The sequence below is a fragment of the Sorex araneus genome, chromosome 2 (assembly GCF_027595985.1).
Source record: "Sorex araneus isolate mSorAra2 chromosome 2, mSorAra2.pri, whole genome shotgun sequence".
NCBI lineage: Eukaryota > Metazoa > Chordata > Mammalia > Eulipotyphla > Soricidae > Sorex > Sorex araneus.
The window spans coordinates 355,549,011-355,566,157 of NC_073303.1; the positions used below are offsets into that span (position 1 = coordinate 355,549,011).

The window sequence follows — 17,147 nt, forward strand, 5'->3', positions numbered from 1 at the left end:
CAGCCTGTGCAGAACTCTCCATGTAAGTCTGGCAGCTCTGGAACTGGTGAGACCCGCTGCATAATGGAAACACGGGAGCTTGTTTACAGATTATTGAGGATCCCAAGGCAGCAGCAGCAGAGAGCAAGAAATCAGCCACAACTCCACTCTAAGCAGAAGCCCCTCTGCCAGACATGAAGCCCGCCCTGTGTTAGATGTATGAGCACCACTAGACACCATGGCACCTTCAGCGCCCTCCGGGAATGAGGGAAGGAGTCACTGAAAGCTCGAAGTGGCAAAGGGAACTACAAAGGGGTGCAAAGATAAGTTTCCCGTGTGAAGTTATGATACCCTGCCTCATGAAAGAGCACGTATAGCAAAGTCTTTATTGGAGCAATACTATAGCAGGTAGGGTGCTTGCCTAACATGTAGCTGATCAGGGTTCAATCCTCAGTACCCCATCTAGATTTTCCAAGCACTGCCAGAAGTGATCCCTGAGCACAGAGCCAGGAGTAAACCCTGCGCATAGCCAAATATAGCTCAAAAATAAATAATCAATTTTTTTTAATTAATAAAAGGTCTTTAAGGGGCTGGAGTTCACAGCGGGTAGAGCATTTGCCCTGCACGTAGTAAACCCAGGTTCGATTCCCAGCATTCCACATGGCCCTCTGAGCACCGCCAGAAGTAATTCCTGAGTGCATGAGCCAGAAGTAACCCTTGTGCATGGACGGGTGTGACCCAAAAAGCAAAAGAAAAAGAAAAAAATAGAAAAAAAGAAAAGGTCTTTAAGAAAAATTGAGAAAATAACCATGAGCAATGGCTTCACAGTTCACATACTTTTTTGCAATTTTTTTAAAACTGGAAGGTAAAAAAATATAAATTTGCAGAGGTTTCTTTGGTTTAAGGGCCATATTTGGCAGTGTTGAGGCCATACTCCTGGATCTGTGCTCAAGGGTCACTACTGGCAATGCCTGGGGTACCAAACTGGGTGCTGCTGCCGGGGATCAAACTGGTGTCAGCCCCATGCAAGACAAGTGCCCTCCCACCCCCTCGCCTCCCCCCACCATCACATTGCATCACTGGCCAACCAGGCTGGCTGGAGCAATGGGAGTTCCCCGAAAGAACTGGCAGCCTTTGCCGCCAGAAAGACAGAGGCACCTACTTGATCTCCAACTGTCCACACGCCTTCTTCCTGCAGAGGTTAAGCAGATCTTTGCCATACTTTTCTTCAATTGATGCTCTAAAGGGGACAGAAGAGAGTGTCTGAGTGCTTCCCAGAGCTGATGCAGTGACACATGGCACTCCCCATGAAGCAGGAACTGCGTCATGCCAAGTAGATGCTCAACTATAACACTGTGCCTAAGCTACGAAACACGCCCTGTGGAACAGGGAAGAACTGGAGAAGACCAAGGCCTTCCATCTCTCTTGAGGGTCTTCTCAAGCCCAGAGTGCTAGCATAGGCATGGCTGCAGAAGCCAGTCTGGCCCCCTGAGCTGCACAAAATAGCACAGATGCAGTCTAAGGAGAGGGGTAGAGATGCAATGATATTTAATATAGTAAAGCACATTAACATAGACTCACATCACTGTCACTGTCACTTTCATCACATTGTTCATCAATTTGCTGGATCAGGCACCAGTAACGTCTCCATTGTGAGACTTGTTGTTACTGTTTTTGGCATATCAAATATGCCACGGGTAGCTTGCCAGGCTCTGCCATGCGAGCGAGCTACTCTCAGTAGCTTGCCAGGCTCTCCGGGAGGGGCAGAGGAATCAAACCTGGGTCGGCTGCATGCAAGGCGAACGCCCTACCCGCTGTGCTATCGCTCCAGCCCTAACTAACGTACCACATACAATACAGTCATATATAGGACTATATTATACTAGATATATTTGATATTAATATACCTACTAAGGAGCAGTAAAAGATATTTTCCCCAAATGCTGCACTTCTGTGCCTCCCTTCCTCCTCCTCTTTCTCCTTCTCCAAGAGCAGTTACAGCTCCCCACTCACACTCAAGTCAAATACACAAACTGGACCCCAAAGAGGGAGACTTAAGTCCAAATCCTGAGACTGTTGTGTCTCACAGAAACTGCTAGCTGTTCCTTGCTGAAATTCAGTCTGTTGAAAGCACTGACATTGCCATAGTTGTCCCTTCTCTATCCTAGCAGTCTTCTCCCCTCACACTTGAGGCAGGATTCCAACCATGGAATAATCCTCCTGGCCCTTGTTTCTACTGCCCTTGGGTGTTAATCTCATACTATGGTTTTTATATCCCACAAATGAGTGCAGTCCTTCTTTGTCTGTCCCTCTCCTTCCGACTCATTTCACTCAGCATGATACTCTCTATGTCCAACCATGTATAAGCGAATGTCCTGACTTCATTTTTCCTAACAGCTGCATAGTATTCCATTGTGTAGATGTACCACAGCTTCTTTAACCAGTCGTCTGTTCTGGAGACTCGAATTGTTTCTAGATTCTGGCTACTGTGAATAATGCTGTATATTGTTATTATTATTATGCTGTATAACTGTATATTGTATATTATGTAATTGTATATATTCCATTTAAGAAAAAGCACTAACAGTCTCTTTCTCCTGCCCTTCTCCCCCTCCCACTGCCCTGTGTCACTATCCTATTTTGTGCTCCAGCCCCAACCTCGTCAAACACAGGCTATTAGCCTAAGGACATCAGACTCCTCAGCCCCACCTTCTTTCTTCAAAGTAAAGGAATGCACAATAAGTGAACATAGCTTCACAGAAAAGACTCAAGCAACACTACATGGGACAAAATTCAAAAGCATCCCCTCCTGCCTTTCCCATCCTTACCATTTTCCCCATCGAAAGCCTTTGCTAAAGTTGGTTTATGTTTCAGTTTGGGGCCACACCTGGCAGTGCTCAGGGCTTACTCTGCCTAGTGATCAGGGCTTACTGGCTCTGTGCTCAGGGATCACTCCTGGCGATGGTCAGGAGACCAAATATGAGATCAAACTGGGATTGCTCCCCTCCACCCCCCACCCATGTACTATCTCCACAACCCCAAGGTTGGTCTGTTTCAGCTGTTCGACATGAGGCCATCAGCTCTGTTGCACTCTTAATTTATGATTTTTGACTTTATTTGTGTTTCTAACACAGTTTTCACCAATCCTCCTCCCACCCCAATGATTCATTTATTCATGTGTTTTATTTCCTCATGATAACCACTTCCCACCTGCTCCACTTTGCTGTTGTTGCCACCATGCCTGTCTGTGGTGCTTGCACATTTAGCAAGGGTGCTGATGGGGGCCCCCTGGCACATTGTTGTGGTGCTCACACACTTGGCCAGAATGCTCACCTCAATGCTGTGCCCTGGAGGTGCACAGGTGATCATATGTTGTGTCAGGGATTCAAACCAGGATCAGCAGCATGCAAGGATTAAGCAGTAAGCCTTAATCCTTACACTACCTCTCCAGCCCGTATTTCTGCTGTTTTAAGCCACAGGCTTTGTCTAGGAGACTTGTGCAGCTTAGAAAGGTCGGGCTGCGCTTTAGCCACTCCTATTAAATATAGTACTGTAAGTCCTGGCCATAGCAGTTAGACAAGAAAAAGATATCAAGGGCATACAGATAGGAAAGAAAGAGATCAAGTTATCACTATTTGCAGATGATATGATACTGTACTTGGAAAACCCTAAAGACTACAGAAAAGCTCCTAGAACCAATAAGTTGATATAGTGAAGTGACAGGCTACAAAATCAACACCCAAAAGTCCATGGCTTTCTTATATGCAAATAATTAAAAAGAAGAAAGAGGCATTAAAAAAACAATCCATTCACAATAGTACCTCAGAAAATCAAGTACCTTGGAATCAGCTTAGCCAAAGAGGTGAAGGACCTATACAAGGAAAATTACAAAACACTACTTCAAGAAATAAAGGAGGACACTAGGAAGTGGAGACACATCCTCTGCTCATGGATAGGGAGAATTAACATTATCAAAATGGCAATACTGCCCAAAGCACTATACAAATTTAATGCAGTCCCTTATCAGGATACCCATGACATTTTTCAAAGAAATAGACAAAACACTCCTGAAATTTATATGGAACAATAAACCCCAACGAATAGCTAAAGTAATCCTTGGAAAAAACAAGATGGGTGGCATCACCTTCCCCAACTTCAAACTCTACTACAAAGCAGTAGTAATTAAAACAGCATGGACCAATGGAACAGAGTTGAATATCCTGTCACAGACCCCCAAATATATGGCCACTTAATCTTTGACAAAGGAGCAAGAAATGCAAAGTGGAACAAGGAAAGCCTCTTCAACAAGTGGTGCTGGGAAAACTGGATAGCTACCTGCAAAAAAATGAACTCTGACCTCTGTCTAATACCAGGCACAAAAGTCAGATTAAAGTGGATTAAAGACTTCAATATCAGACATGAATCTATAAGGTTCATAGAAGAAGATGTAGGCAGAACTCTCCATGACATTGAAGCTAAAAGCATCTTTAAGGACGAAACAGCACTGACCATGCAAGTGGAAGCAAACATAAGCAAATGGGACTACATCAAACTAAGAAGCTTCTGCACTTCAAAAGAAACAGTGACCAAAATACAGAAAGAGCCCACAGAATGGAAAAGAATATTTACCTAATACCCATCTGATAAGGGATTAATATCCAGGATATACAAGATACTTGTAGAACTGTATAAATAAAAAACCTCCAACCCCATCAAAAAATGGGGAGAAGAAATGAACAGAAGTTTCCTCAAAAAAAAAAATACAGGGGGCTGGAGCGATAGTACAGCGGGTAGGGCGTTTGCCTTGCACGCAGCTGACCTGGGTTCTAATCCCAACATCCCATATGGTCCCCTGAGCACCGCCAAGGGTAATTCCTGAGTGAAGAGCCAGGAGTAACCCCTATGCATCGCCGGGTGTGACCCAAAAACAAAAAAAAAAATACAAATGGCCAAAAGGCACATGAAAAAATGCTCCACATCACTAGTCATCAGGGAGATGCAAATCAAAACAACAATGAGATATCATCTCACACCACAGAAACTGGAACACATTCAAAAGAACAAAAGCAACCAATGCTGGCATGGATGTGGGGAAAAAGGGACGCTCCTTCACTGTTGGTGGGAATGCCGACTGGTCCAGACTTTCTGGAAAACAATATGGACAGTCCTTCAAAAACTAGAAATTGAGCTTCCATATGACCCTGCAATACCACTTCTGGGAATATATCCCGAGGATGCAAAAGAGCACAGTAGAAATGACATCTGTACCTATATATTCATTGCACCACTGTTCACAATAGCCAAAATATAGAAACAACTCGAGTGCCCTAAAACAGATGACTGGTTAAAGAAACTTTGGTACATCTACACAATGGAATACTATGCAGATGTTAGGAGAGATGAAGTCATGAAATTTGCTTATATATGGATAAACATGGAGAGTATGATGCTGAGTGAAATGAGTCAGAAAGAGAGAGACAGACATAGAGGGACTGCACTCATTTGTGGAGTGTAGGGTAGCATCACATGAGGCTGACACCCAAGGACGGTAGATACAAGGGCCAGGGGTATTGCCCCATAGCTGGAAGACTGCTTCATGAGCAGAGGGGAGAAGACAGATGGAATAGAGAAGGGATCACTAAGAAAATGATGGCTGGAGGAACCATTTGGGATGGGAGATGCATGCCGAAAGTAGACAATGAACCAAACATGATGACCTCTCAGTGTCTGTGTTGCAAGCTACAATGCACAAAAGTAGAGAGAGAGTATGGGGAATATTGTCTGCCTTAGAGGCAGGGGGAGGGTGGGAAAGGGGGGGTATACCCGGGATATTGGTAGTGGGGAATGTGCACTGGTGGAGGGATGGGTGTTTGATCATTGTGAGATTGTAACCCAAACATAAAAGCTTGTAACTATCTCACGGTGATTCAATAAAATTTTAAAAATAAATAAATAAATAAATAAATAAATAAATAAATAAATAAATAAAAGAAAGGTCGGGCTGGCTGGCTGCAAAACACTGATGCCCAAGGGAATCAGTCATTCCCACCTCAGCCTGCCAACCACCAGTCCATTGGGGCAGTAGCTGGCCACTGCAAGGCCTCTAGAATGACAATGGTCACAACAGCAGGCTGGCCACTCCTGACAAGCGAGTCACAGGACTAGGAAACTCCAGGAAAGAGAACTAAGTCCCAAGGCACGGAGGTGGGAAATGCCCCAGACCAGAGGCGTAGCCACTCATTACAAGTCCTGTGGCACTCCAGGGTGCAGGGATCTGCAAGCACACCCCTCCTCCCTCTCTGTTGCAGCACAGTTAAGGGAAATGAGCAGACTGTCAGGTTCCTGGAGGGTGGGGTGGGAAACCTTTTACAAAATACAGCCACCCTTCTTTAGCAAACCACTGGGTAGAGTGAGAACATTACCTGGTGTGAAGTTAAGGGAAGTCCAGGCTTCATGACTAAAAGATTTTATAATCCTGGGGAAGTGATTTCAACATTCCCTACTACCTGAGTGCTCATTGAGTGCAAACTCAATTAGGTAACACATGCAAAATACATGGCAGACAGCATCAGGTAAGCCTTCAGTAAATGGCAGCTATAAACTGAATCTTCTGACTCACCCTGAGGTACCTTCGACTCATATCAGGAGCTCTCTATGCAATGTCTGACCCACCTGGGGTCCCAGGGACAGCACTGCGCTACCAATAACAAGGTGGGCTTGGTTGAGCTGTTGTTGTTGCTGTCGGTTGTGAGAGCCACTCCTGGTGGTACCCAAGCTGGAACTCGGAGTCTCACATGTGCAAATCATGTGCTCTACCATTTGAATCCCGGCCCTGAACCCAAGATAAGCTTATTTTAATAGACAGCAGTAGAAGATGGCATGCTGTGGTATTATGTATATGTATAATGTATGTATATGTATATACATACATTATACATATGTATAAAGCACTATGTATAGTGCTTCCTTTAAAGACAGAAAGAAGAGGGGTCAGAGCAATAGCACCGTGGGGAGGGCACTTGCCTTGCACGCAGCACCCCATGTGGTCCCACAAGCCCTACCCGGAGAAATCCCTCAGCTCAGGGCTAGGAGTAAGCTCTTAGCACCGCTGGGTGTGGCCAAAATAACAAGAAAGAAAGAAAGAAAGAAAGAAAGAAAGAAAGAAAGAAAGAAAGAAAGAAAGAAAGAAAGAAAGAAAGAAAGAAAGAAAGAAAGAAAGAAAGAAAGAAAGAAAGAAAGAAAGAAAGAAAGAAAGAAAGAAAGAAAGAAAGAAAGAAAGAAAGAAAGAAAGAAGAAAGAAAGAGATCTGTTTAGGCTGGCTTGGGAGGATGTGGAAAATTGGCCTGGCCTGGCTTGGAGAAGAAAGGCTATTTTGTTTGGTAGGGTTTTTTTTTTTCTTTTTTTGGTGGGGGGGTTGGTTTTGGGCCACAATTTCCTGAATTTAGGGCTCACTCCCAGCTCTGTACTCATGGGTCATTCTTGGCAGTGCTCAGAAGACCATATAGGGTGCCAGGGATCCAACCCCGGTCAGACATATGCAGGCAAGAACCCCACGTGCCCTACTACTTCTCCAGCTGGAAAAAGGCTATTTGGGGGGATCATAGAGCAAAGGGCAGAGACCTCCAAAGCCTGCTCGCTATAAAACCTGTGGGGCTGAAGCAGAAGAGTGAGCTCTCATGAACAGCCTGTATGAGGCAGGAGGACGGGGAGGGAGGGCTCCTCACTGCGCTGGGCACACGCCCGTCCTCCCTCCCCCCGCCATAAAGCCACCTGCCCTTCTGCCTGGAGTGGCTGAGTCATCAGCACAGGGTCTGGGTGACATGTCCCTGGAGCGCTTCTGGATCCTGTCGCTGTAGGGCCCTTTAGGTGCCCTCCACCTCCTTGACAGAGCCACATGGAAAGAATGTTACTTTTAGCGATGGGTGACAGAAACTACTTCCAAGGCCGGTGTTAACCTCCGTGTTACAGGAATAAATGAGACAAAGGTCCTCTGAGAGCTCCTCACAGATGCTTAATATGTGGGTGATGCTCTACAGTGACCAAGGGGTTGTTTCTGCACTGGGCCGTGCCTTTCCAGCTGGTCAGGCATGAACTATGCACAGTGACAATCCCTCATGGCCTTTGGTTGCTCTGCTCTGTCTTGCCCAGCATCAAGGTGCTCGAGAGAGGGGGCTGTCCAGCTGTGAAGAAAGGCAGAAGATGTGGCCCCAGAAGCAGGTACCAGGGCAAGGAAAGCCCCTTTCCACCCACTTGAAGCACCAGCCAACATGCCCCCAGACATCTGGGGACACGTCGGTGCATGCCCCACATGCATGTACACGGAACCTCTGGGCACTGCATTTCCTCCCCTTGCTGCTCCCCAGATCCAGTTAGCTGCAAGAAAGGCCCAAGAGGCCCACCTAGGACCATCCCACTTGGGGCAGATATCCTGAAACTACTGCATCTGATAGCATGTCAAGCCCCATGCTGCACAGGAAAACAAAAGGCACGGTTTACATGCATGATTTAATTTTCTAGTAAATGCAAATTATCACTGCATGCGCCAGACTGTCCCTGTGCCATGTGGCATCCACTCCCTCCGACTTGCCAGGAAAAGAATGGCCGCTCTTAATGAAAGTGCTCTTGTCCAGCCCCGGGGGTACTCCAACAATGTCAGACTGTGGTCCGGGTTCAATGGATAAGTCCCAGGTCCCACAAGCACCCACACTTGCCAGAGCAAGTGGTAAGGCTGAGCCCCCAAACATGAAGGTTTGCGCTGCTCCCCAGAAGTTCCCCATGCACAGGGCAGAGCTAGGGGTGCACACACGCCCTCAGAGAGAGTCACTGTTCCAGCAAGCACCACACCAGAAAGGGAAAACGTGCTGGACAGGGAAAGGAAGGAGGGAAGGAAGGAAGGAAGGAAGGAAGGAAGGAAGGAAGGAAGGAAGGAAGGAAGGAAGGAAGGAAGGAAGGAAGGAAGGAAGGAAGGAAGGAAGGAAGGAGAAGGGAGGAAGGGAGGGAGGGAGGGAGGGAGGGTGGGAGAGAAGGATGAAAGGACCATAAAAACAGTATAGTGCGTAAGACTCTTGCCTTGCATGTTGCTGACCCGAGTTCAATCCCTGGCACTATGAAACGTCCCCCAAGTCCCTCCAGGAAGGGGAAAGGGAAAAAGGAAAAGAAGAGGAGGGGAGAGGAGTGGATGAGAGGGTAGGAGAGGAGGGAGGGTAGGAGAGTGGAGGAGAAGGGAGGGGAGGGAGGAGAAGAGAGGGAAGGAGAGGAGAGGGGAAGAGAGGAAAGGGGAGGAGACAGGAGGAGAGGGGAGGAGAGAAGAGGGGAAGAGAGGAGAGGGGAGGAGAGGAGAGACATTTCCTTTACCATACCATATTTATCATACTACAACTTCACATTGTCTGTGTATGAGAAGATCTGCATGTAAGTGGACCCATGTAGTTCAGCTGTGTTTGTTCAAGGGTGAACTGTGTTTGGACACCAGCAGCCACCCTGGCCACCTAAACACCTATTAACCCAGAATCACTGGGAAATGGAGTGTTCCAGAAGGATGGTATACTTCAGAAATACACTGTCCCCATTTACTTTTAAAAATAAATTTTAATCTTCATCATTTAATAAAAGAATAGCCTCTACTTAACGTGTTTCCCCCAGAGGCCCACGTGGAGCTGTACAGGGGCATACTCAGCCCAGCGGGACCTGCTGCACTGCTTTTGATGTTCGTTTCCCACACCACGAGGCCGGGCTGCCTCCTCAGCTGCTCCCCCTCACCAGGCGTGCCTTGCTCCCCTCTAAGCTGCTGTTCTGCAGACTCTTCAGTGTCACTCCCCATCAATCCCACCCACCCTTCCGGACCACCCAAAAGACCTTCTCTGCCAACTGCCCTCTGCCCTTTCTTCCCTCCATGTCTGTCCTCCGCAGTTGCCCTCTGCTCTGTGGCCTCTCTATTTTATTCATTTCACACAACTTAGAGTAGAGGGGCTGCAGGGATTGTCCTGTGGGTAGGTGCTGGCCTTGCATGCAGCTGACCTGGGTTTGATCTCTGACATCTCATATGAGCACTGCCAGGGAGATCTCTGAGCACAGAGTCAGGAGTATAGCTCTTATGCATAGCCAGGTTTGGCAGAAAGAAAGGAAGAAAGGAAGAAAGAAAGAAAGAAAGAGAGAAAGAAAGAAAGAAAGAAAGAAAGAAAGAAAGAAAGAAAGAAAGAAAGAAAGAAAGAAAGAAAGAAAGAAAGAAAGAAAGAAAGAGAGGAAGAAGGAAAGAAAGAAAGAAAGAAAGAAAGAAAGAAAGAAAGAAAGAAAGAAAGAAAGAAAGAAAGAAAGAAAGAAAGAAAGAAAGAAAGAAAGAAAGAAAGAAAGGAGAGGAAGAAGGAAAGAAAGAAAGAAAGAAAGAAAGAAAGAAAGAAAGAAAGAAGAAAGAAAGAAAGAAATAGAAGAAAGAAAGAAAGAAAGAAAGAAAGAAAGAAAGAAAGAAAGAAAGAAAGAAAGAAAGAAAGAAAGAAAGAAAGAAAGAAAGAAAGAAAGAAAGAAAGAAAGAAAGAAAGAAAGAAAGAAGAGTTGAACTATACAGATTTTCCCTGACAACTGAAAATCCAGAGCCCCGGTGATGCCTTCTGTCAGCTGGAATGGCTGAAAGTCAGGAAACACTGACTCTTGTTTAGATGGAACATTTGTGAGCAGTCCCAGAGTCAAATCACACACATACACCCGTGCACACACATACACACACACACACACACACACACACACACACACACACACACACATTCCTGAGCACCTGTAGGGGTCAGCCCTGAGCACAGAACCAGGAATAACCACAATGTGGGAACCAAAACCAAACAAACAAAAAGAAAAACTAAAACAAATAAAACAAATCCCAAGAAAACACCAACGTCAAGGAAAAGCAAGAGTGAGACACGTGGGCAGAGAACGCTGAGGCGGCAGGAGTTGGAGGGGCCTCACCTGACATCTGGAACTACTGCCACCGCCAACACAGCACACACGTTAGTTTCACTTTCTTTTCTTTTCTTTTTTTTTTGTGCTGGGGGGGTCATGCTCGGTGATGCTCGGGGGTTACTCCTGACTCTGCTCAGGAACCACTCCTGGCGAGCTTAGGGAAACACACAGGGTGCCGGGGATGGAACCCAGGTCGGCCACATACTAGGCAAATGCCCTCCCCTCTGTGTTATTGCTCCAGCTCTAGTTTTGCTTTTGCCTTGTGTCAGAAGAGGAAAATCCTTCTCAGATCTCCTTCCATTGTGGGAAACAGATACTAACACGGATCTTTCATAAGAGCAGGGTGACAAAAAATGAACTTTCAGAAAACGTGTCTTTTGTTTGCTGTCTGTTCTCAGTACTGGCCCTTTCGTTGTTGTTGTTGTTTGTTTGTTTGTTTGTTTGCTGTTTTTTATTTTTCATGGAATCACCGTGAGATACAATTACAAGCTTTCATGTTTGAGTTTCAATCACACAATGATCAAACATCCAGGGGGCTGGAGTGATAGCATAGCGGGTAGGGCGTTTGCCTTGCACACGGCCGACCCGGGTTCGAATCCCAGCATCCCATATGGTCCCCTGAGCACCGCCAGGAGTAATTCCTGAGTGCAGAGCCAGGAGTAACCCCTGTGCATCACCAGGTGTGACCCAAAAACCAAAAAAAAAAAAAAAAATCCATACCTCCACCAGTGCACATTCTCCGCCACCAATGTCCCCAGTATCCCACCTCTTCCCAACCGTACCCCCTGTCTCCATGGCAGACAATTTCAATCACACTCTCTCTCTAATTTTGGCCCTCTGGTTCTTAAGACCGTCTGAGGGGACTGAAGCGATAGTACAGTGGATAGGGCGTTTGCCTTGCACTCGGCCAACCCGGGTTCTATTCCCAGCATCCCATATGATCCCCCGAGCACCACCAGGAGTGATTCCTGAGTGTAGAACTAGGAGTCAGCCTTGAGCATTGCCAGATGTAATCCAAAAAGCCAAAAAATAAAAAAGACCATCTGAGACACGCTAGGCTTCGGGGAGGATCTCCTCCCTAACCTCCTTGTGGACCATTCGAACAGAACCCAGGAACTTGTGGCAGGTGGCAGAGCACTTGCTCGCCCCGTGTGCCCAGACAGAAAGCCACGGCTACCTCTCTTTTAAGAAGTCTTCAAACTCTTTGCAGTTCTTGCGGCCGTTGTTGAGATGCTGGATGATGTTGTCGTAGCCGGAGGTGCTGAGGATGTCCGGACTCTGGGAGGAAAGACAACAAGAGTGAGGACAGCCTGGCGGATTCAGAAACACATTACCTCCAAGACCTGTGTGACAAAGGGAAAAAAAAAAAAAAAAAGAACGAACGCATGGGGAAGAGGGAAGAGTTTTCAGAATGATGCAGCGGAAAGGCTACGAAACAGGAAATGATAGTGAGGAGAGGAGCAGGGATGAGGGAGTGGGCCAGGCTGAGACCCTCAGAAAGGCCAGTCAGGGGCCAGGGAGATAGTCCAGTGGGGAGGTGCTTGCCCTGCATGTGGATGGCTGGCCCAGCATCCCGTATGGTCCCCTGAGCACAGCTGTGTGTGAGCCCCCCGCCCCAGAAGGAACAAGGCCAGCCAGGGGGGCTGGAGCTAGGCAGCTTCTCCAACTCTTCGCTGAGTGGGAACGAGCTCAGCGCCCCCTCCCCAGGCTAATCTGGACTCTTGCCTGCTCAGCCTGTCCTGAGACTGACCCCAGAGCTTGGCCCTGACCGTATGGCAGGCCTGGAACTTGGGGACTCAGCACAGGGCAAGCAGGAGCAGGAGACCCGCCTGGCTTGGGACTGAGGGACTGGCTTAAGGCTCAGGAACCAGCATTTCTACACCACAGTGGACCCCAACTCGGGGAAGAGGAATTGGTTTTTATTTGTAAATGAACAATTTATATTTTATTTTATCCTTCTAACTGGACCGGAGCAATACCACAGTAGGTAAGATATTGGCCTTGCACGTGGCCAACCCGGGTTCGATTCCTCCATCCCTCTCGGAGAGCCCGGCAAGCTACAGAGAGTATCCCGCCCACACGGCAGAGCCTGGCAAGCTCCCTGTATTCAATATGCCAAAAACAGTAAAAATAAGTCTCACAATGGAGACGTTACTGGTGCCCACTCGAGCAAATTGATGAACAATGGGATGACAGTGCTACAGTGCTATCCTTCTGTCTGCTCTGAAGTTGGAGGAAAGTGTCCTATGCTGTCCAGATCAGTACCTCAGATGTAGTACATTGTGAGGGGAAAGGGAAGGACCATGAGGTTCTGAGGGTTGAATTGAGGGCCCCTTTATGCAAAACCTGGCCTCCAGCCCTTGGCGCCACCTTCCCGGCCGAGAGGTAACACACTTTACAAGTCATGGCAGAAGGGCTAGAGGCATAGTGCAGGGCTTCAGGTGCTTGCCTTGCATGCAGCTGACCCAGGTTCTACCCCTAGCAGGTTCTACTGACAGGAGTGATTCCTGAGCACAGAGCCAGGAATAAGCTCTGAACACCACCCAGTGTGAGAAGGGAAGGAAGGAGGGAAGAAAGGAAGGAAGGAAGGAAGGAAGGAAGGAAGGAAGGAAGGAAGGAAGGAAGGAAGGAAGGAAGGAAGGAAGGAAGGAAGGAAGGAAGGAAGGAAGGAAGAAGAGGGAGGGAGGGAGGGAGAGAAAGGAAGAGAAAGAGAGAAGGGAGAGAGACAAGGAGAGAAGGGAAGAGAGAGAAGGAGAGAAAGAGAAAGAGAGGAAGAGAGAGAAGGAGAGAAAGAGAGAGAGGGGGAGAGAGATCAAGGCGGCTGGATCTCCACACATGCCACAAGTGGAGAGGCACAAAGTCAAAGATTTCCTTTACTTTGGACCACATGTTGAAGGATGGCATTGGACTTTGGTGAACTTAATGTGGTACAAACTCATGCTGACATTGTTTGTCTGTTTTGTTTTAGGACTACACCCTTGTGGTGCTCAGGGACTAGCAGGAATCACTCCTGGCAGTGCTCAGGGGACCATATGTGGTGCTGGAATACTAACTGGCACCATGGCAGAAGTGTCTTGCCTCCTGTGCTGCCTCTCCAGTGCCTGCATTTTACTTTAAAAGATGTCGTAGGTGTCACTGAATGGTGCTCAGGGTTCTCAGTCCCAGCAGTGCTCCGATATACATTTATTTTCACAAAGCACTTTAAATAAACAGATTGAAATCACTGGGCATATGCATGAATCCAAATTAGAAATAAACAAAGAGAAATAAAGCCAAGTTGAATTCTGTGGATTCTGGCTGCTACTTGGCTACCAAGTCAGGCCTCACCCTCCAGCCCTTCAAACCCCAGGAATCTTTGAACCCCTGATTTCTGGGAGACAACTCTAAGGAGGCACTCGCTCCCTCCTCTGGGTTCTCAGAGCACCCCACTTCTCAATGTACTGTTCACTATTACCTCTGTGAGTAATAAAGTTGCCTTACAGAGCAACTCTACGGCAGGTACTTGAAGTTTTATCCAAGTCTCAGAAGCTCCTGAAAATGTGCTCACACACACACACACACACACACACACACACACACACACACACACCTCTACTTAATATGTACACAAAAAGCAACAGCAAAATTCTGTAGGATTGGGGTTGGAATGATAGTACAGTGGGTAGGGCGTTTGCCTTGCATGAAGCCAAGCCTGGTTCGATTCTCAGCATTCTGTGTGATATCCTGAGGACTAGCAGGAGTAATTCCTGAGTGCAAAGCCAGGAGTAACCCCTGTGCATTGCCGGATATGACCCAAAAAGAAAAATAATTTTCTGTGGGATCAAAATGCCACCTCCAGATGCATCAGATGAGTGGAAAGAGACTCTTGAGTGGAGGAATGAAAGAGGACCAATGGTTACTGTTAAGGTTGATTGACAGACAGAAGAGCTTCCCAGAGAAAGCATGTGGGGTTCCGATCTTACAATACTCCTTTGGACTCTTTCTCTCAACTAAGGGTGCAGCCGCTCTGAGCTGAACACTGAGGGTAGAGCTAATCTGGGGTTTACTTGGAACAAACCAAAGCACCAGGCCCCAAGCTTCTGCATAACCCAGACCTGCTGGCAGCAGCGGCTCGGCCTTGGAGACAACCAAGAAAGGAAATCCCCGGGAGAAAACAGAGCGTCCCAGGCCAAGCTCCAAGTAGTGGGACTGGCCTGCACACAGGACACAGTTCAGAGCACGGGGGTGAACTCTCGGGGCAGAAACAAGAACAGGAAGGTCAACTGGAAAGAGATCTCCGAGAGAACCCCAAGATGACTCTGCAAATGTCCTGGAGAAGAGAGTTTGTAGTACCGCCCACTGGAAGTGAGGCTCTCCGTGCCGTAGATCAGAAAGACTAGCCACAAGCCACACTGGCGGGGATGTGGTGAAAAAAAGAGCCTCATCCACTGATACCTGGCCCAGCCTCTCTGGAGAACAGTTTGGAGACTTCTCCAAAAAGCATGACAGAGCCTCCTTTTGACCTGACAATTCCACATCTTGGTATCTACCCCAGGAACACAAGAATATTAGTTAGAAAATATATCCGCACACCTATGTTCATTGCAGCACTTAGCGCAATGGGCAGAATAGGGAAACAACCCAAATGTCCCATGACAGATGAGTGGATAAACTGAGGTATATATACACAGTGGCATTGGATGAAGTTGTAGAAAATGATTCAGTCTTCCAGTTCACTGGGATAGAACGAAAGGATATTAAGTTAAGCAAAGAAAGTCAGAAGGAGGGGCTGGAGTGATAGCACAGTGGGTAGGGCGTTTGCCTTGCACGCGGCCGACCCGGGTTCGATTCCCAGCATCCCATATGGTCCCCTGAGCACCGCCAGGGGTGATTCCTGAGTGCATGAGCCAGGAGTGACCCCTGTGCATTGCTGGGTGTGACCCAAAAAAAAAAGCAAAAAAAAAAAAGAAAGTCAGAAGGAGAGGGACAAATGCTGAATGATGTAACTCATCTGTGGTCATGAGAAAGACAAAACAAGGGGCTACAGAAGTAGAGAGAGTAAGAAGGAAGGTGCTTGCTGCAGAGGCAGGAGGTGGGATGCGGTGGGGGTAGCGGGAGGGATACTGGAAACATTGGTGGTGGAAAATGCGCACTGGTGGAGGGATGGGTGCTTGCTCATTTAAGTTTTTAAATTTTTTAAAATTTTTTCACGATCCTCATGAGGTGCAGTTACAGACTTACAAACTTTCGTGGTTACGTTTCAGTCATGCACTGCTCAGCACCCATCCCTCCACCAGTGCCCATTCTCTACCACCAACGATCCCAGTGCGCCTCCTCCCACCCCCACCTCCGCTTGATCATTTTATGACTGAAACTTAATCATGAGAGTTTGTAACTCTATCTCATGGTGATTCAGTTAAAAAAAAAAAGGAGGGGGGCTAGACAGTATAGAATAATGATAAACCATTGGCCTGAGATTATAGAATTGAGATTACCAAGCAGGGGGAGAAAGGAAGTGGCCTAGAGAGAGAGGTGGACAGAGGTGGTGGGCACTGGACACTTTGATGGAGGTGAGATGAGATCACTGTAAACATCAAAACTATAAATAGTAGCACGACTATAAACATGTGAATGAGGCTGTCACTGTCACTGTTGTCCATCAATTTGCTCGAGCGGGTACCAGTAACGTCTCCATTGTGAGACTTGTTACTGGTTTTGGCATATCGAATACCCCACGGGTAGCTTGCCAGGCTCTGCCGCGTGGGCGGGATACTCTCGGTAGGGGCGGAGGAATTGAACTCTGGCCAGCCGAGTGCAGGGCAAATATGCCCTACCCGCTGTGCTATCGCTCCAGCCCATGAATGAGGCTATGATACTTTTTTTTTAAATGTAAGGGAGTTTTCCCAACCCATGAGCCAATATCCTTATCCTTATCCTGCTAGTCGAATTCTCTATAGTCCCTTCCTCCCCAGGATTTTCCCATTCTGGGCTCTTCCTCTCATCCAAAGGGCAATGCAGGTTTCTAGCTGGAGAACTTTGCACTCAGTTTTCCCCACAGGGAGTGTCATTTCCTCTTTCTTCATGGAGATTCCACTTCTGCTTCAGGGCTATTTCATTGCCTCCCTGCGATCTTCCTCTGATAAGGCACTCTATAATCTCTCCTTCTCGCGGCCTGGACTGTTCAATGCCCGTTCCTCTCATTTAGGTCTTATTATATGTTATTTCAGGTTAGCAGGTGAACA

General features: G+C 47.3%; 1 protein-coding gene across 1 annotated transcript in view; it reads right to left on the reverse strand.

The window, feature by feature from the left end:
• The window catches only part of PSTPIP2 (proline-serine-threonine phosphatase interacting protein 2), a 68,524-nt gene that overhangs the window by 30,349 nt on the left and 21,028 nt on the right, over window positions 1-17,147 (reverse strand). The window contains exons 2-3 of the mRNA XM_012932169.2: window positions 12,104-12,204; window positions 1,142-1,219 (exon numbers count right to left, since the gene is read on the reverse strand). Coding sequence (XP_012787623.1) covers window positions 1,142-1,219; window positions 12,104-12,204 — 179 coding nt within the window. The remainder of the gene's footprint in view (window positions 1-1,141; window positions 1,220-12,103; window positions 12,205-17,147) is intronic.